This window comes from Nothoprocta perdicaria, unplaced genomic scaffold (genome assembly GCF_003342845.1).
Source record: "Nothoprocta perdicaria isolate Ctin4 unplaced genomic scaffold, notPer1 scaffold_111, whole genome shotgun sequence".
Classification (NCBI taxonomy): domain Eukaryota; kingdom Metazoa; phylum Chordata; class Aves; order Tinamiformes; family Tinamidae; genus Nothoprocta; species Nothoprocta perdicaria.
In genome coordinates, this window is record NW_020454217.1 from 1,605,344 (window position 1) to 1,625,351 (window position 20,008).

At 38.2% G+C, this 20,008-nt stretch overlaps 1 protein-coding gene across 1 annotated transcript in view; it reads left to right on the forward strand.

Moving 5' to 3' along the window:
• Positions 1–13,516, forward strand: part of MYOF (myoferlin) — a 62,297-nt gene extending 48,781 nt beyond the window's left edge. The window contains exons 39-54 of the mRNA XM_026051218.1: positions 1,940–1,951; positions 3,226–3,324; positions 3,928–4,053; positions 4,874–5,029; positions 5,144–5,235; positions 6,485–6,655; positions 7,192–7,340; positions 7,500–7,639; positions 8,558–8,646; positions 8,732–8,827; positions 9,486–9,627; positions 10,064–10,163; positions 11,061–11,254; positions 12,110–12,219; positions 12,562–12,709; positions 13,175–13,516. Of these exons, the coding sequence (XP_025907003.1) occupies positions 1,940–1,951; positions 3,226–3,324; positions 3,928–4,053; positions 4,874–5,029; positions 5,144–5,235; positions 6,485–6,655; positions 7,192–7,340; positions 7,500–7,639; positions 8,558–8,646; positions 8,732–8,827; positions 9,486–9,627; positions 10,064–10,163; positions 11,061–11,254; positions 12,110–12,219; positions 12,562–12,709; positions 13,175–13,210 (1,860 nt within the window). The 3' untranslated portion in view covers positions 13,211–13,516. The remainder of the gene's footprint in view (positions 1–1,939; positions 1,952–3,225; positions 3,325–3,927; positions 4,054–4,873; positions 5,030–5,143; positions 5,236–6,484; positions 6,656–7,191; positions 7,341–7,499; positions 7,640–8,557; positions 8,647–8,731; positions 8,828–9,485; positions 9,628–10,063; positions 10,164–11,060; positions 11,255–12,109; positions 12,220–12,561; positions 12,710–13,174) is intronic.
• Positions 13,517–20,008: the final 6,492 nt, after the last annotated feature.

The following is a 20,008-nucleotide window of genomic DNA, read 5'->3' on the forward strand; positions in this document are numbered from 1 at the left end:
TCTCAATTTTTTTGCAAGCTACATTACCAGAAGCACCAAAACTAACAGGACTGATTTAACCTCACTATTACTGTTTAAAAATTTGTTAACTGATCTGCTTTCTGGAGAATAAAATCTGTAATAAATAAAGTGAAAACTAACTTGGCTAGGAATCCACTGTTTCTCTCAATAGTTTTTTTTTTCCATAATTTCAAGTTGTTCAAAAACTTAGCAGTTCAATCTAAGTATCTTGCAACAATCTATAGTGCAGTCACTGGATAACTAGAAAAATGTACAATAATGATTACATGCTCTTTACTATGTGATATTTCACTCCAAAATCTCAAATTTATCATATGGCATTTTTCTTTGGCATCCTGTGAGCATATTCTGCTTTTACTGTTTTGTTTTTTTACTGGTTTTAGTAACAACGGTATCTAAATGTCACTTGCTTGGGGAGATTTTAAAGAAAGTGTTATGGTTTATTTATTTTTTCTTTTCTTACTGAATCTACCAAGTGCATTATTTGAGGAGACATTTGAGGAGACATTTGAGGGAATATCGAGGAAAAACAAATCTGATTTTAGAACTTTCAGCATTACACTTTGATGAAAGATTCAGAGATCTGTGCTACTGCATTTTATGGAAACTTTATTTTAATATGCTTATCGCATAGGAATGAAAGCCACCATTCCTATTGTCAAAGTTATAAATCAGAGCTTAAGGGAAGTCAAATTCAAATACAGTAAAATATTGAGTAAAACTTGCTTTAAGTTTTGCATATTGATAATGACATGGTTTCTGAGAATAAATCACTCAAATTGCCTTCGGAAGATCTGACAAACTCTTAGACAAATCTGAAAAGAAAAAGCTATAATTCTAATTTCAAGATAGATACGATCATTAAAAGAGATAGCAACATCCTAAGGAGATAGTTACTTTCAGAAGAGAAAGAGAACAGCTTGAGTATGATGTACCAGAGTGATGTCCTGATCTATTGATGCATTTGGTTTAACTTCTGTAATGTTCTTCATATTTCCTTTGCTTTACATAAAAATTTAAAGATTGTATCTTTAAATTCAACAACATGGATTACGCGCAAACCACTCTCACTCATAGCTTCTCACTAATCATTGCTTCCAAAAGGGATACGTATGCTTGCTCCCTATGGAATACCTGGTTATAATTATGGTATCTGTGATCTAACACATGAAGCATTTTGGACAGTGCAGACTGTTTGTAGACACATAATCCTTGCCCCTGTACTTTAATTTCTTTTCACATTTTCCGACTCCTGAAATTCCACAGCCTGTGGACAACTGCAAAGGGACAGGAGAAAGGAAAATGCTGTTAAGCATTATAAGTTTGATTTTTAATAAGATTTTTGTTTGTTATGTTTCTAGAAGTAAATACTTATAAGGTACAAAAAGGGCTTCAACTTGTTTGTGTGAAATTTGTCTAGAAAATACTGATTTTTTAAGTACTCAAAAACATTTTTGTCTGAAAAAGATCAGTCGGATCTTTGGATTCCATTTGTTGATTTTCAAACTACTACAACCCACTGCTGCTATCTGTGGTTGCAAAGAGAGAAGTTAGTGATTAAAGACAAAAACCATTTGTTCTCTCTTTTGTTTTGCTTTCTTACATGAATTAAAAAATATATAGCACAGGGCTATAACATCTTACAGTCCTATTATTTTTTTCTTTTTTTAATCTATATAGTCAATTTAGGCGGTACTAAAAGCAAAGAGGAAAAAGAAAATATTCTTTAAAAAAATCTGTAAATTACTATTACTTTTTAAAATGGACGTAGCCCTGTGCCCCGTGCTCTAGGTGACCCTGCGTGACCTCTGAGGTCCCTTCCAACCTTAAGCATTCTATGAAAATTATACAAAATGTAATAATTGCTATCTTAACCTTTGTTTCTCTCTTCCTCTTTTTTTATAATTATGGAGAACAGCTTACAGAAAAGGTAATGTATACTAGTTCTAAAAATCAAATCCTTGCTTTCTTGCATGTATTTGCAATTACAAATATTTCTGTCTTTTAATACTCATATTTTCAGAGGTGGAGAATAGTTATTTTCTGAAAGTATGTTATAAAATCTACCAGCAATTTGTACAGTAGAAAATACAGGAAAACTATGCAATACAGTAAATCTGTGTTATTAAAACATAATTATCTGTATAATACTTAACTCTAAATCTTAAACCTTAATCTAAGATCTTATATATTCCTTAAGATATGTTTCAAATTTACACAGTAAATGGACAGCATTACAAATTAGAGTATGTTTTGGGGGGAATTATGTAATTGCTATGGATAAATAACATAATAATATATTGAAAACATGACTGCACGTTTAGTGGCAATGTATTATTCCTAGACATTTTAATATCACTTTTTCAGACCTCACTGCTCTTTCTTTCCCAACTGCATTTGATCAACAATAAGGTAGAATTACTGATGTCAGTGAACAACCTTCTGTCAGGGTACAGGAGATCTCTGTGTCTTGGTGGCTTTGAGAACAGTTTTTGTTTACAGCAGTTATAGATCTGTCCCAGTGCTGTGAATGAGTCCCAGCTGAAAACAGACTAGCTAATTTATCCCATACAGGAAAAATTTTCAACACGCTCAATATAGTCACTGCTCACACTACTGAAATTTCTGTAATGAATTCTAAGAATGACAGTGCTTCTCCTCAGCAACCGAAACAGTGACTGCTCTGGCTCAAGGAGAAAAGATTAAAAAAAAAAAAGTGGCAAATAGTAACTGCTCCCAATGGCACAGTACCAGACTGGATAGACAGGAGGCCTGAGCGCTCTGTGTATCATGAGCTGCTTGGAATGGACTCACTTCCTCTAACTTGAACCCTCTAAAAGCTAGGCGAGTAGGCAGTGCTGGAGGAGCCTGGGACGGAAGCCCCGTGTATACCTGCAGAAATCAGTCCTTTGATCTAACTGTCTGGACACCGGTATTTTATTGATCTCTTGAGATCAAGATCTCTTGATCTGTTGAATATAGACACAGCTGGATTATAAACTAGACATATACCCCTCTTCAGCAGTTGTACTCTGATTTTCTTTCTTGCTGAGGAACTTACTTTAATATTCCTTCATCTTCATAGTAAGGTTTTAGTGTGTTTAATTATTGGTTGTTTCTGCTGTACAGCATGATTATAGGAGAAGCTGGAATGGATAACATGAATGTTTCTTATCTGCTAGTAAGACTTTGTTTATTTTTAAGGAAGAAGAAATTGTTGATTGGTGGAGCAAATTTTATGCTTCAGTGGGAGAACCTGAAAAATGTGGACAGTATATTAAAAAGGGATATGATACTTTAAAGGTACTGGTCAGAATAAAATAATTGCTAAAGTTTACAATAATAATACCCTGTCAGAGCTGTACCTTTTTTCTTTTAATTGTTAATGCTCTTTTCAAAATACAACTGTTGATGATTACATATATAGGTCTATTACTAATTCATGTGGTGGAGTGAAAGTTTCCAGAAATCTTTGTTTCTTCTCTGCTTAACCACAGTGATTTATTTACTAGATGTATTGAATGCTTAGCACAACCTTTGTTCAAATAGAATTTTACTCTTAACTTTGGGTTCTTGGGGCCAGGCAGATTCCAGAACTGAAAAAATAACCCTGAAAAAGTAAGAGCGGTAACTTTTCTTATCTATTAGTTAAAAGCTGAAGCCAGACCGCTTTTGTTTCTCAGCTAATATTCCTAATGAAAGCAGAAATAAGGCTAGGAATGGTTATTTAGTCTGTTTTTAACAAGACCTAAATGAATCTTCCTTTTCCCTTACATTCAAAAATAGTCTCCAATGCTTTGGTTGCTTAAGATGTATCATCATGCGTCTTGACGCTACTAATGGAGCTCACATATATGGTATTATCTAAATGTTTTAATTCTCCCCTCTCCCCCTGCTTTTTTCAAGGTGTATGACTGTGAATTGGAAAAGGTCCCTGAATTTAATGGCTTAACAGACTTCTGCGAGACCTTTAAACTGTACAGAGGCAAATCTGAAGACAGTGATGATCCATCGGTGGTAGGGGAGTTTAAGGTAAATTTCAGGTAATGGGTAACAGAAAACGCTGGGTATAGTCTTTCCTCTCTCTCTAAGTGGTAATCAATAAGCACATGTGCATGTAAGCATTTAAACATCAACAGAGGTGCAGGCTTGAATATATTCAGCAAGTATTCTGAAGTGTTTAGCTTAAGGCCCCTTTTTTGTTCAAGTACAGTATTTAGAGCAAATTGCTTGCTCTAAATGTGATACATCATATTAGAAAACACATACACATTAGAAACACATACATAATTTATATAATCTTAAGCTTTCTAAATACCTATGTAACAGAAACATCCCTGATACCCTGGAGAACAGAACCAACAGAACCACATGCAGACATGCTCAGCAAAATACATTTATAAAATTACTCAGAAAAAGGCATAGTGTAGTATTTTTCAGACTTTGTCTATGGCTTTTAAGGATTTTCAAATTTTCAAAGTGTAAACATGTTTAATGAAACATTTTCATAATATCATTAATTTTTTTTAAAAATCACAATTGATGCACTGGAGAGAAAAATGAAGTGTTTTATGGATTCTCATCTGGAGTAAACTCATTAATTCTGTTGCAATGAAAAAAAGTTCTATTATTTTAGATCTGAAGTGGATGTAACTTTACCTTGGTGGTAGATCTTATCCCAAGCTCACTGAAGTTGAAGAAGACTTCTAAAAAACTCTTTGATTAGGCTGTAATGTTGCTATTCCTGTGTAAAAATGGACTATGTATGCATGTGATTACTAAAAAAACCCAGAACTGGTTAGAGTGACTTTCTTAAATTTTTCTTGATGAGAGTTTTTAATGATTATTTTAGGGATCCTTTAAAATCTATGCATTACCCGACGATCCTACTGTTCCGGCTCCTCCTCGCCAGTTCCGCGAGCTCCCGGACAGCGGGCCGCAGGAGTGCATCGTGCGCATTTACATCGTGCGGGCTCTGCAGCTGCAGCCACAGGATAGCAACGGGCTGGTGAGACCCTGTGGCTTCATGTGTGGGGGGGCCACCTCTGCTGAGGTGTATTTTAAAGAAGGTTACTATACTGACAACGAATTCGTAACCATTTTTTCTTTGGTTTCTAAATAGTGTGATCCTTATATAAAAATAACACTAAATAAAAAAGTGATCGAAGACAGAGATAATTACATACCCAATACTCTCAACCCCATTTTTGGCAGGTAACTTTTTTTCCTTTTTGATATATTGTATTTTAGAATGCTTTCATATTATTTCCCCTAATGTCATCAAATAAAACGTTATTTTCAATATCCAAAACTGTAATCACAATTGTATAGTTAACATTGTGTTGGGACAAAAATTGCATTTCTAATTCTTTTTTGTTTTTAGCCATATTCTCTCTGAAATCAGTGGACAGCTTTTTGCTAGTTTGCAGACTTTGTGTAGCATATGCACTGTACAAAAATGACTGAGGTATATGTTAAAATTCATTATGTTAAGTGTGCAGGAACAATGAAATGTGCTTGAAGAATATGAAAAAGTCGTAACTGAAAACTGCTTGACTGGTGTGGTGAATAGTCAGCTGAAGATAAACACCCAGTCTGTGGGTACTGGCTTCAAAACCTAATGGTATATTCGAAATACATAAACAGAAGAATCCTAATTAGAAATGCAGAAGTTGAATCTTCTTTTACTAAAGAGTAAAATTGTCCAGAGTTGGAGAATTTTTGATAAATTAGACAAAGAGAGAGGCTATAAGGCATTTAAGAAAAGCATGCTTAACAATGGGGTGTCCCAGGAGTTCAGTCTTTTAGCCTAGAAAGAAGAAGATAAATACGGTATTTGATTACATGTGAAAAGTAACTTTGAAATTCCTTTTTTTTTCACTAATGACCCTGGAAGTCAAAGTTAAAATTGAAATAAACAAAAAATATATATTCAGAATAACTAACCAGTGGAATACTTCTCCCCAAGGGTAATGCATTCATCAGCAGTGGAAACCATTAGACAATAGTTTGAAAGTAAATTCAGAGAACTAATTTTAAGAAGTTCTACAGTTGTTTCTGTGTAGAGAAACTAGACAGTAGCATAATTCTGGTTGCAGAAGCTAAATGCATAGCCCATACGTTTCAAGGTTCCAAACATATTTGTATTGCAATGTAAAGAGTTGGAAGTTAATTAAATAGTGATGCTTTATATGGAGTGTCCTACAGATCCCCACTATCTCAGTCACCGTTCAGGCTGCTGCACAGACAACCTCTGGAGTAACACGTGCTGCCCTCAGAAAGCGAGAATGTAATATCCACAGAAGCACAGACAGATTTTTTAGCGTGTGCAAATACACAGTAAAGAATGTAACTACTTCCAAGTATATTGCTACTGGAAAGGTCTCTTTAATACCTTGTAGATGTGATTTTTCAAAAATGCATTTTTTTAAAAATAGTGTTAACTGAACATTTTTATATTTAGAATGTATGAACTCAGTTGCTTCTTACCTCAAGAAAAGGATCTGAAAATTTCAGTCTATGACTATGACACGCTGACTCGTGATGAAAAAGTAGGCGAAACCATCATTGATCTTGAAAACAGATTCCTGTCTCGCTACGGATCGCACTGTGGCATCCCACAGCAGTACTGTGTGTAAGTTGCATTTTGTCTGCTGAGCATTGCATCTGTAACATGTAGCCTGTGGTCACTGTAACAAACCTGGACCATCTTCAGCTTCGTTACTGAGCTGAAAACAATGCCGAGGTTGCTTGTAGCACTCACTGGATCATCTGAATTCAAAGTGAAGCTGCAAAGTCTTCAGAAGAGCTATGGATCTAGAAAACAGGACTTCAAATATTGAACTCTTCATACAGTGGTGTGTTCTTTGTGAATGGAGAACTTACACTTAGAACTTTCTGACCTACTTTCGGAATAAACATGAAAGCCTCGCATAGCGTAAGTTACTTTGTTAATATAAAGAAAAAGCACACTATGTCTCAAATGGTAACTTGTGCAGGTATGGAATTAAACTCTTTCAAACTTACCTCACAAATCTCTACTCAGATAGTGTAGCTCATTATGAATTGATATAAAACTAATAAATATATTTTACATAACTTGTAAATGCCCCAAATGCATTCTGTGAAATGTTTTAACAGTTTTGGGATGTGTTTTTTTCTTTCCCAAAGCTCTGGTGTGAATACCTGGCGTGATCAACTAAAACCAACCCAGTTATTGCAAAACGTAGCCAGGTTTAAAGGCCATGCTCCTCCAGTCCTCTCTGAAAATGGCAGAAGAATTAATTACGGAGGACGAGACTATAGTTTGGAGGAAATTGGTAAGCTGCTTCACTAATTATATATTTCTTAAGTTAACACTGATATAAGAAAATAACTTCTCAATTATTCATGAAAAAAAGAAAAAAAAGTGGGAGGGAGGAAGGTTAAGTTCAAATTCTGGGTCATTAGTCCATTCTATTTCCTTTCCTTTATTTCAGAAGCTAACAAAATACTGCATCAGCATCTGGGTTCAAGTGAAGAGCGGCTGGCCCTTCATATCCTCAGAACCCAGGGCTTGGTCCCTGAACATGTGGAGACAAGAACCTTGTATAGCACCTTCCAGCCCAACATCCCACAGGTACCGTAAACCCTTCACTGGATTCATTTGGGGTTTCTCAGTTGCAGAAATAAGAATATTGCTAGATTCATAATATGCTGCCATAAGCAGGTCAGTAAGTTGGTAGTATCACTGGGATAGTGATGTAGCTCTTGCAGTAATTCAAGATACTGCTGCTTAGCTGAGAAACGAAATCAGATTATATTAGAAACACAACATAATGCAATTATGTTCTGCTCTTACGAGCTATAAATGATGATTTTGGACACTGGCAGAGTGGAAACTGGGAATTATTTATTACTTTATTATTGAAATAAGCTAGAATACCTATATTAATACCATGCCAGCAATAAAGGAGGGAGCCTGTCTGAAACGTTTTGTAGCTATTTCCAAAAAATGAAAACTGACTTGTCAGTTCTCTACAGGGTCCTCAGATGCTAATTTGAAGAGGATGATTTATATCTGTAAGAAAGCAATAAATATTAGCATTTGTTTTCCAGAATTTATTGATTAACCAGTGGYTTTTTTGTTGTTGTTGTTTTTTAAACCATCAATAAAAGTGTCCTATATCAAACAGAGAAATCAACTGCAAGAATAAAGAAACAGGCTTGCAGTTGAAAAATGGGAAAGAAAAATCGGCAGTGGTTGCCTTACATAAATAATCTACATAGTTGGCGAGGCTGATCAGCTCCTTGGGGTAGGCCATCTTTTGCAAAGCACCAGCCACATCTCTCAAATTTGTGCTATAACCTTTGAGAGAACAAAATCTTGGACTTAGAGAGTAAGAATTATTTAGACAGTAACAGAACTAGTAGTGCTAGAACTAGCAATAGTACTTTTTAGAACTGTGGCTAGCAGTGCTAGGGATGTAAGTAGGCAGCACCTTGGAATTATCATGACAACCAAATAACCCCTCATCCAACTTCTCCCCTGATACAGGGAAAGCTGCAGATGTGGGTTGATGTTTTCCCCAAAAGCTTAGGACCTCCAGGCCCTCCCTTCAACATCACACCCCGAAAAGCCAAGAAGTGAGTATATCCGTCTGCTACATACCCATCTGGCTGTCCTGACAAAGCAATTCAATTGTCTTCCCTCAAATATCTTGCCTCCCAGGTATATCTTGCGGGTAATTGTCTGGAACACCAAAGATGTCCTGTTGGATGAAAAGAGTATCACCGGAGAAGAAATGAGTGATATCTATGTGAAGGGGTAGGTGCAGAATATCCTGTGAATGCCTAGACCATGGGGACCAAAGACCATTACTTGACTTCAGCCACGCTGAAGAAACAGCATGCTCGCTGTACACACCCTAGCTGCGTTTTAGAGCTCTGCCAAAATCTTTTAGCTTTGCAATTTCAGAACATAAGGAAGATGACTCCTGACTCAAGTGAAGTGCCTCTAGAATATCAGTCACAGACAAAGAAGCTATCTGTGCCTCCTGCACCCTCTGAAATGCTATTTACCTCAGAGAAGTATGGAGGTATTATGAGATAAAGTATGATCAGTTAATGAGTTTAAAAAAAAATCCCAGAAATTAGCCTCATTTTAAAAAAAAAAGGAAATTAAAGCCACAGGAAGATAGTAGTAGAGAAGTTCAGCTAATATCAAAAAAAAAAAAAAAAAAAAAAAAAAAAAAAAAAAAAAAAAAAATCACCGTTGTTGAAGAGTAGGTCTTGTTAGACTGCCAGTTCAGTTCAGACATTCCTATTTACAATGACAGATTGTAACCAAACTCAGAAAGTTTGTAGCAGCCTTCTGTGGCCCAGCACTTAGAGCTTGTTTGCAACTGCTTAATGATGTGACTGCAGCACAGACAAGTGCTGTAGCTCCACTGCAGCCACCAGCCACATCTGCCTGTCATTTTCAGATGGATGCCCGGTAATGAAGAAAATAAGCAGAAAACAGATGTTCACTACCGATCACTGGATGGCGAAGGGAACTTCAACTGGAGATTTGTTTTTCCTTTTGACTATCTTCCAGCAGAACAACTCTGTACAGTTTCTAAAAAGGTAGGTATTTCTAAAGACTTCAATTCTTAAAGCTCAAGTTGTAATTAGTCTTACAATTCTGTCTATTTTATGCACATATTGTAAGAGGAGGTTTGGCTGTATTCTACATGCATCACATCTCAAACTATTTTGCACAGGTTCAGGTTTGTCTTTGGGCAAGGAACAACATCTTGGCAACAACAGTTTCCTCTTAGCAAGATAAAATCCTTAGTTCTGTCCCTCTCAACCCTTACATATTCCCCTCCATCCAAAGTCACATGTAGGAACAGATCACAACCTTGAATTTTCATATGTAATTCTTAGAAGTTCCCTTTTTTTTTTTTTTTTTTTTTTATGTGCTGTTTTCAATTTTCTAAGAAGAGTAGCAAGACACCAAGTTATTCAGAATACTTTTTTTTTTTTTTTTTTTTAATTGCTTGTTTTGTTTAACTCCTAGGAACATTTTTGGAGTCTTGACAAGACAGAATTCAGAATCCCACCCAAACTGATCATTCAGATATGGGATAATGACAAGTTCTCCTTGGATGACTATCTAGGTAAGGCTTCTAAAAAAATAAATACATGAAAATTAAAGAAATACATACTGCATAAGAAGTACATTTTCAGTGGACCACTGAGCCCCTGGGCATGCAGGTACATCTCTACTCTCACACAGTGAAAAGCAGCAGCAGTAGGTACTTGATTGAGACTGCTGGTCTCAATACTCCCTGTCTGATATTTCCTTTTAGGCACTATGATCATTTAACTGCAACTCCTTTATAAGGATGTGTGTCTCCAACTACTGACACACTGAAAGCTCTGCTCTGAAACTGACTCCTGCTTTAGCATTACCTAGGCTTTTGACATTAAATACCAAGCTTACACAAAACAAAAATGTCTTTTTAAGAAATACTTCTCTATAATGTTCAGCTCCTCTGTGGATCACTTCAGAGCTTTGTAGAGGATTGTTCTCTGCCCTGCATTCTGAAAGCTCTAAGTCTTTAAATTACATGCAAACCACATATCCCTCAAGTGCTAAAAATACCACTGATTTCTATTGACTATTTATGTAAGCAAAAATCATGTTTAACTATCAAGAGTCACACAGCTGTTATATTGCTTATATTGGTTAGTTTCGGGGTGAAGGAGGTGAGAAATCCATACAAAAACAAAAAGGACTAAAAAAAGTGATCATACTAAAAAAAGGAAGGAAGGGAAGAACTGGTTAAGTCAGTTTTATGAACACCACTGTTTTCAACATATCAAGGTGGGACGCACCAGCCTGCATTTAGGCCCACCTATCTGCTTCCCAACATCCCTAGGCAGACATATGTAGCATGGTTGGTGAGGTTGTTCCTGTAGAAGTTGTTCCTGTAGAAATAAGCGAGGTTCACCTGAACCACTGTTCTGTCTGGGTGAGTGGCTTACACAATGCATGCGTTTTTTTCTCCTAGGTTTTGTTGAGCTTGATTTACACAAAGCAGTCATTCCCGCCAAGGTTCCAGAAAAGTGCAATATTGATATGATTCCAGACTACAAAACGGATAATCCTCAGAAGGGTTACAAGACTGCTTCCCTCTTCGAGCAGAAATCCATGAAGGGCTGGTGGCCGTGCTACGTAGAAAAGGATGGCTCCCGTATTTTAGCGGTATGATTATTGCTTCTCTACACAGCACTGTGTTCAGTGTTCATTTGGTTTTAAAATAATGAAGCAAGACTGTAAAAATTACCTCTTTTGATGTTAGCTTTCAATAAAGTTTTGAGTTTGAATGTGGAAAGCATTTTCATACACAAAATAATTTATGAAAATTGGAAAAGCCAGACTATCCCCTTGATATGAGGGCAAGCAGAAAAACAAAAAGCATTATAACCCGGCTTTCTTTTTCAATTGCCAAGGGTCTAGCTGGAAGTAGTTATTCATTCACCACTAGTATAATTCTAACCCAAATAACTTAAGATATTCAAACACGCAGCTGAACCTTGTACTTAAGATATATGTAAAATATAAACAACTATTCACCACTAGTTAGAATATTAGGCTTTATCAAATGTATCTGCCGCTGCTTCTTTCTAATGCTTTTACCTTTAAGCTTTTCTTATGGAATTAAATGAGGAAAAGATGATAAAAATATAACCTGCAACATTATAAAAAGAGGCTTAGGAAAAGGATGAAGGCCACAGGCTGTTCTTTGTACAAAACCAAATCTATTTTTTCTTACTGTGCATAGGTTTTGCTAAATTGGAAACAAACAACACAGCTTAAAGTAAAACTTCAGATAAATGCAGCACACAAAATAATCCTGCTCATTCTTTTATTTGTGATCCTATGATACAAAGTTGTGATACTGTGATAGTGCAGAAGAAAGTGTATTTTGAGATAGAAGTTAAAATATACATGTAAGGAGCTCATACAAAACTCTGCTATATAGATACCATACATTTTTTTTTCCTCATTTGTTCATAAGATGTTTGTTTACATTAAACACGGCTTTGTTTTCCAAAGGGCAAAGTTGAAATGACCTTGGAAGTTGTCAATGAAAAAGAAGCTGAGGAAAGACCAGCTGGTAAAGGAAGAGATGAACCCAACATGAACCCTAAATTAGATCTACCAAAGTAAGATACTTTTCTCTCATCAGTTTAACAAATACATTACCTGCATACCACAAAGTTCTTAACAAAATCTGCATTCCGTAGATGATATATTAGACATCACCTGTCCTAAGCCAAATTTTGTGTATGGGGCCTGTCTTGTTTCCTTACGTGTGTGTTCGGATAGAACACCAGGGGATTTCAGACTAACGGCACACATTTACAAAAACACCAGTGCCGCTCTCTACGCAGCTACCTAGCTTTTCTTCAGCTCCAGGACCAGAGTGTTTGAATGTGTTATATTCTCACACTTAGTATTCCCTGTTTTTAATAGTATGATTGATATTTGTTTCTCTCAAAACATAGCCGGCCAGATACTTCCTTCCTGTGGTTTACAAATCCATGCAAGACAATGAAATTTATTGTGTGGCGCAGATTTAAGTGGCTCTTTATAGGCCTTATCATCTTGCTAATTCTATTCCTGTTTGTTGCTGTACTCCTCTACTCATTGCCGGTAAGAACTCTACATGTTACTATTCTTCAGCTGTAGCATATGGCTAGCTTAGGTACAACTCTACAGGACACACGCTTACTGAGGAGGGGGATGCTGCCTACTCAGTTCTAGCAAGATAAGGCTTTCTATCTAATGTAACCTTATAGATGAATTGTTTTTTATGTAATGGTTTCAACTGATTTTATGATACAGTCTGTTAGAATGTACATTAAAGCTAATCTATCAAGTAAAGGCTAAGCAAATGAGTACTTCAGAAGTATTAAATAACCTTCACAGTTAAAAATAGCTTGGAGTCTAAATCTCCTATTTTAGTCAAAAATACTTTATCCACTTTGCATTTTAAATGAAGTTACATACTCTGAATATACTTTGACCCATTTAAACATCTTAGTATTTTAATATTATCTTTTACAAAATTACATGTATTTTATATACATTATTTCTCTCTGTTTTTTCGTCCTACAGAACTATTTATCAATGAAGATTGTGAAGCCAATTTAAAGAAGAGCTTTTCATCTTTTGTTTTAAATAGCAGTGAGGTTTTGCCTCAGGTTGTGGACCAAATTCAGCATGGCTCTCTTCATTTTTTTTTTATTTGCTAGTATTTTAAACTGGAAAATAGATAAGAAGTAAGAATTTAACCAAGGTTAGCCAAGGTTCAGGGGGTCATGACTGGTGTAAAAGAAGGGTCATGTTCCATTTATATGTTCTGATTTTCATGGTATCTACACATGGTTCTGCCTTCCTGGCTTTTAGACTACATTCTTTATAAAAATCACTCGACTGTTCTTGTGGGTTTTTTGTTTTGTTTTGTTTTAATGAATACTATTTTGAGAATTCTGTTGGGTGCACCTTAAATCTGTGTCTTAACTTAATGAAAAACAAAAACAAGCACTACTTACAATTATGTATGCCAAAGAAACCTCACAGTGCAATCAACAAGTGCTTGCAGTTTCTATTTAGAAAAGTTTTCAGTATTGTTAGCTACAAACTCTTAGTTACAGCACTGTATGTATCTTGACAACAACTGCATGTGAATAGAAACAAAAGCATTAATTTACTGTTTACCTAGTGACATTTACAAATGGTTAAATAAACTATCCACAAAAAAGTAAGCTTAGAGCTTTGTTTATCAGTTCCAAGCCCACACTGCATTTTAGATATTGTACAGTATCTATCAGAGGAAGCAGAGCCACAATACCCAGGAACATTCCAGTCTAATTGCATTTTTTTTAATCTGCAATTTTAGATATTTTTAGGTATTTAGGTACACATGTATTTACTATTAACTTGTGCAGAAGTACTTTTTTATTCTTCACTGAAAAAAAAATCTAATGGATTCCTTTACTGATTGGGTAACTGTAAAGAAAGTAGGTTACTGAATAGGTACTTTCTAGTCGTTGGATTTAGAGATGCCCTTGAACCTAGACATAAAAAGATATGCAAGCCAGATTCAAACCCTGTTTAAAATCTGATCTGCATGTGGAAATCAGTTACTTCATTTATACTTAGTCCCTTTGCCCTATAAATAAAGGCACAATAAATACTCTGCACTGAACTTGGGTTTACAGTCTAGGATTCCACCTTGCTTCATAAAAGCATCTGTCCAAACTTTCTCTGGTACCTGAAAAATGTAGGAAATTTGCTGCAAACCCTGCAGGCTTTGTGTGATAGTCACATTCCTCACTAGATCAAAGTTTCTGCTATTTTCAAGAAGATGACTATGAAAGATGTGGGAATTAGTCAGCCTTGATGAAGTCTCTGTCACTATTGCATTTGATGGCACACTTATGCTTTCCTGAAACTCTGCATTGTAAAATAAGCATATATTTGTCCAACAGAAGCGGTAAATGATACTCATTATACTTTGTTGAACAGACTGGGGTAATGAAGGTTACTTGAAATAATTTCCTGAATGAGAAGTGCCATTGGCTACAGCGGAGCAAACAGCAGCCATAATAGCTTCCTTATTGTCTCAGTTGTTAAGAAACTCCTTAAGTATCTTGACCTATAAATGAGAACTCACAGCTGGAACTAGTCACCATCCACCTGGATTCTGCCTTCACTATTGTCAAAACAGCACTCCAGAAATGACCAGGAAGTGCATCAGCTGAACCTCCACTATTAAATTCTGCCTCAATCAATGCCATAAAATTGACAGTAAAAACAGAGCAAGCTTATTTTCATTTTATGGCTAAATAAAGTGTGTCATTTGAAAGTGTAGTAATTACATAAGAATTGGAAGGGTTAAGAGCAACATTCCTCCAAAACAATTACGAATTGGGGCAAGAGATCTGAGCACGCCTGTTCTCCAAGTATTCGAAAAGTGGCGGCTGTTGCCCTTCCGAGATGAGTTCACCACGTTCCAGATGCCTCTGTGTCCAGGCAGGCACAAGCTTGACAGTTACACCACAATGAGGCAAGGATTATTAAAAACACTGCCAAAAAGCTGGAGAAGCCATCCTGTCTTTCAGGTTGTCCTATTGAGGAAAAACAACACATGCTCACAAGAAAGAGAACATGATGGTGCTCTCTATATATAATACACATGTCCTACTCGTGCAAGCTGTGAACACTCCTCTATCTGCTGTACATCACTCCAGAGTTGCAGAAACAACATGCAGGAAGCTTAATGCCCGCTTCACACAGAGCAAACATTTAGTCCTATGCAGTAAACAACTTCATGCCACTCTTCTGTCCTGCCTCGTGGGAGGTTCATTTGGTTAGGACAGCTGTACTGTCCTCCAGTTGTCAAGAACTGAGGCAAAAATCCTTTGAGGGCAAGCAGAAAATTAAAAGAGTACCTGTACCTGTCATCCCGCTTTCTGGTCTAGGAAGCAAAAACCGTTGTATCATTGTAACTGCGCAATGCCAAGTTACTTCATCTCTTTGCTACTCAAGGAGAAATGAACTTTTCTTTCACTCTAGCAAGTACACAGGCACTCTCAATCAAAAATATTCTGGCCTGAGAGCTAATGTGTTTATCAGCTGCATGCCTGGAGTACTGTGTTCAGTTCTGGGCACCCCAGTATAGGAAGGACGTGGAGCTTCTGGAGAGGGTCCAGAGAAGGGCAACCAGGATGATTAAGGGAATGGAACATCTCTCGTATGAAGAGAGGCTGAGCGAGCTGGGCCTGTTTTCTCTGGAGAAGAGACGGCTCAGAGGGGATATGATTAATATGTATAAGTTCAGGAAGGGAGAATGCAGGGAGGAAGGGGACAGGCTGTTCTCACTGGTGGCCAGCGATAGGACGAGGGGTAATGGCCACAAACTGAAGCATAAGAAGTTCCGTCTCCAGGTGAGGAGCAACTTCTTTACTGTTAGGGTAACAGAGCAGTGGAACAGGCTGCCCAGGGAGGTTGTGGAGTCTCCTACTCTGGAGGTCTTCAAAACCCGCCTGGATGCCACCCTGTGCCACATGCTCTAGGTGTGCCTGCTTGAGCAGGAAGGTTGGACTAGATGATCTGTAGAGGTCCCTTCCAACCTTAAATATTCTGAAATATTCTGAAATGCCTGCCTGTGTGTCTAGTACACAGCCTCTGTTTCACGGACAAGATTACCTGGGCCCAAAGTGACTGTGGTTAAATGAAAAAACCTGCCCGATAACTCTGCTGGGTGCCCGTCACAGATGACGGCTCGCCCGCTGAAACTGCCACAGAAAGGCTGCAGCTAAACCGAAAGCCCTTCAACAACACAAAACAAACAAACAGAAAAAACACACATTGTGTGTACTTTTGTCCCCATAAAGCACACACAAGGTCATTGCCAGCACTCTGTCAGTCTTATGACTGACATTGTGCTGGCTCAAACACCAGCACACGCTGATGCTCTCAGTTGCCCCAAAACCACGTGATTGCCTAGTACCCTCCTGACAACTTTTAACCTCCTACTGCCACTTCTAGTAATTACCACATACTCTGCAGCTAGACAGATTATGCAAGGAAATACAATGGAGCTGAAGAGGAAAAGAAAAATTCACCTCAGCCAGCTCAAGCTATAAATAATAGAAACTCATCCCTGCAGCTGTTCTTGCACTTCCTTGAACAACCACAAGATGACACCCTAAGCCTCATACGTTCACCAAGTCCAGCCAGTATTTTGTTGTAGGCCAGTCCTAAGTGGACCTTGCATATAGAGACGTGTAGTAACATGTATTTAATATTTCAGAGAAACATAGTTCAACCATTAAGTATGTGCTTGCTCTGGGTATTTGGAACTTGCAGACATGGGCACCTCTGGGCCTTGTCCATTAAGAAGCCAGAAAGTGAAAGTAAAGGTACTTCTCAGCGTGTGGAGAATGTCCACTATGTGCCATTAGATACCCAAGTAGCTGTGAGTGACTTGGAAGCAGAATCAAACACTGAGTTGGCAGCCTTCAGAAGCTGACAAAGATATGGATAGAGATATTCTAAGCATAGAAGCTTGCACAAATTCTACTTCAGCTACTGCAGTTATCTACTAGTGCTCAGCCCTGCCTCAGGGGCTTGCCTTGCTCAGTGCTCCCTGCAAAGCAGGTTCTTACACACACAGGGAAATAGAATGGGAGAGGGAGAGCAGATTTCCAAAAATTCATGCCCATATAGAAAGGGAGCTAGAATCTATGTCCTTTAAGTCCTAGTCCAATGCTCTGACCACAGAGTAACCCTTTGAAGATGTCTGTCTCTCAGACACGGCTTTTCTGCACCAAAAGATGAAATCCACTTGCAAGTACAAGATGAAGAAAAACGACATTAAAAAAAAATACATTCCTGGAAGCCACTGAAAAACAGACTAAAATCATCTCTGAATGAATTGTAATTGCTTATGAAAGACTCCAGAATAGCTCTAGTTTTTTCCTAGACCCAAAAGAAAGCAGGACTAGCAGCAAAAGCACAGGGCACCCAGAATGCTGCAGCAGATCTGCAGACTCCCAGCACAGAGCAGCAGCACCGCCAGCCCCCACAAGGGCAGCCAGAGGAGCCAGAGCAGAGTGCAGCACTCGCTGACTACAGCAGCTCCCTGAAACATTACAAACTACACTGGTCCTTATACAGTGCTTGGATCCTTATACAGTGACTTGGATGATTCCTGGCAGAACTCCCAAGGTACTGCGCATCACACTAGCACTGTGTGCCTGGGAGCAGGATTACATGTTGGTAGCTGTTACACACACTTCTCTGCAAAATTCCCTAGTTCCCTTGCCTTGAGGACATGCTCCTCTCTGTTGCTCAGATTAGCAGATGAAATACCATGGAGAAGTGACTTATAACACTCTTCAGAAGATCTTGGACGAACTTCAGAGTCACTGTTTGAATGGGGCCATGACTTGACACTACAGTGGCTTTGGTGGCATTACTAAGTTTAGGCTTTCGTTCCTGCTTCCTACAGCAGGTAACAGCATCAGGACTTGAGCAGAAGAACACAATTCCAGCTTCATCCTGCACCCTCTCTGCAATTTTATTTTGGGATTATTCTCCAACTTGCTTCAATTCTTAGCACCTCAGTGCATTGACACAACTTAGATAGGGTTGACACCCTTATATAGGGTATAGCCCATAGACAGAATATCTTAAAGTGCTGTCGTGACCAAAGACAATATTCCTACACTGGGTTCTGAGCTAGCAACTTCCTTTGCTCCACACCTGCTTCAATCCCCAGGTAGGCACGTGCATGCAGACAAGAATATATCAGCTTCACAGGAATGACGTTCAAAGGAGTTCCTTTGCACACAGGAATACCATGGGGGACAAATAATAATAAATAAATAAACAAGAGCAAGTATTTGGCTACCTGTTCAGATAGGTACCAAAAATGCAGCAGCACAGTGCCAGCATGGCTGCTATGCAGTCAAGATAAAGAACACTTAAGAAGCCCAACGTTTATTCTAAATGTAAGCGACAGATATTGGTGCATGCCAAAACAAAGCTAGTTTCTAACAAAATCATAGGCATATGATGCCTGCAGAAAAGCAATAGGCTCCTGCAGCAAAATGCCCAACTTCTTAGTTTCCTTTCCCGGATTCCAGGACAGAAGTTTTGCAGAGGTATTTTGCATATGTGTAAAGGTAGAGAGGTATTTTGCATATGAATCTGCTCTGTACTCCAGGATGCACGAAGCTTTTGTTTTAATTAAGTAGTTAACAAATGTTTTGTTCTGATAGCTGTCTAGGGGGACAACTGATAGCACCATTAGCGCCTTCACTTCAGCGCTCTGCCCTCACTTCTATAGCCCACGAAACACACACCAGACTCCGGCGGCTGCTTAGGGCCTGAGCACCTCTGTGAACTCCCGCCACTAGCTCCTGCTCCGAAGCTCCCGGCTCCCTCGCCGCGCGGAGCAGATCGGTTTCACCGTTTTCTTTTTCAGGGCTAACAGTTCCTGTTGGCGAGCAAGGGGAGGCCAATTACACTTTTAAAACTAATCCTGCCCACATCAGGCCCCTCTAGCCAGAAACATATCCACTGACCACATAATCCAGCTGCAAAGGCCTGCACAGTGTAAGTGCTTCTGATAGAATATTTAAAAAGAAAAAGACTGAAACAAGTATCTGTGCAATTAAGTGAGGAAGCTGAACACCAGCTCTGTATCTGGTGTTGCTCTACAGGGTCTCTGTTATTGGAGACCTATTTCAGATCTTGGTTCTGTTTCTTGTCTTAAAAATTCGTTAAACAAAATGGTCACAACGTGCTGCGAGTTTAAATACAAAAAGTAGAAAGGTAGAAGCAATCAGCTTTGGGAAGGACTTTTGCTTTTACTTCAATTGCATAAGTGTATGTGTGTGTGTTTTTAATTAGAAATGAGCTCTCTCCACTCAGCTTGCTCTGATCCATGCTGTGCCTGCTTAAATCCTGCCAATGAATTTCAATAGTCAAACAAACCTCTATCCCTCCCCAAACATCCACCATTCACATTAAATAAAACACATAACAATAGTGGGAAAATAGACCTGAAAAGAGCCTATTTCCAAATGTAAAGGTCTAACCTGAGGACAACTATTTTCATGCAAATCTGAATTCTTCTTGCCCATATACAAGACGGAGAATTATCTGTTCACTTAACACTCCAAGCTTCTCTTATGGATGAACTCGGAAGAGCAAATGAAAGGAAAATGGAATGGAAGTCTCCCAAAGCAATCCAAAAGAAATGTTCCTCCCCTGCTCTCAAACTAGCAGGAGAGACTGGGAGTAATTGTGCACTCAGGCAATAACAAGGAGAGAAAACTGGGTGAAACCCCAAATCCACCCTACACAACAAAACCCAGCCAGCCTGCTGCATCACGGGCAGTGTGGCTGTAGCAGCAGTTCTCGCTACACACGGAA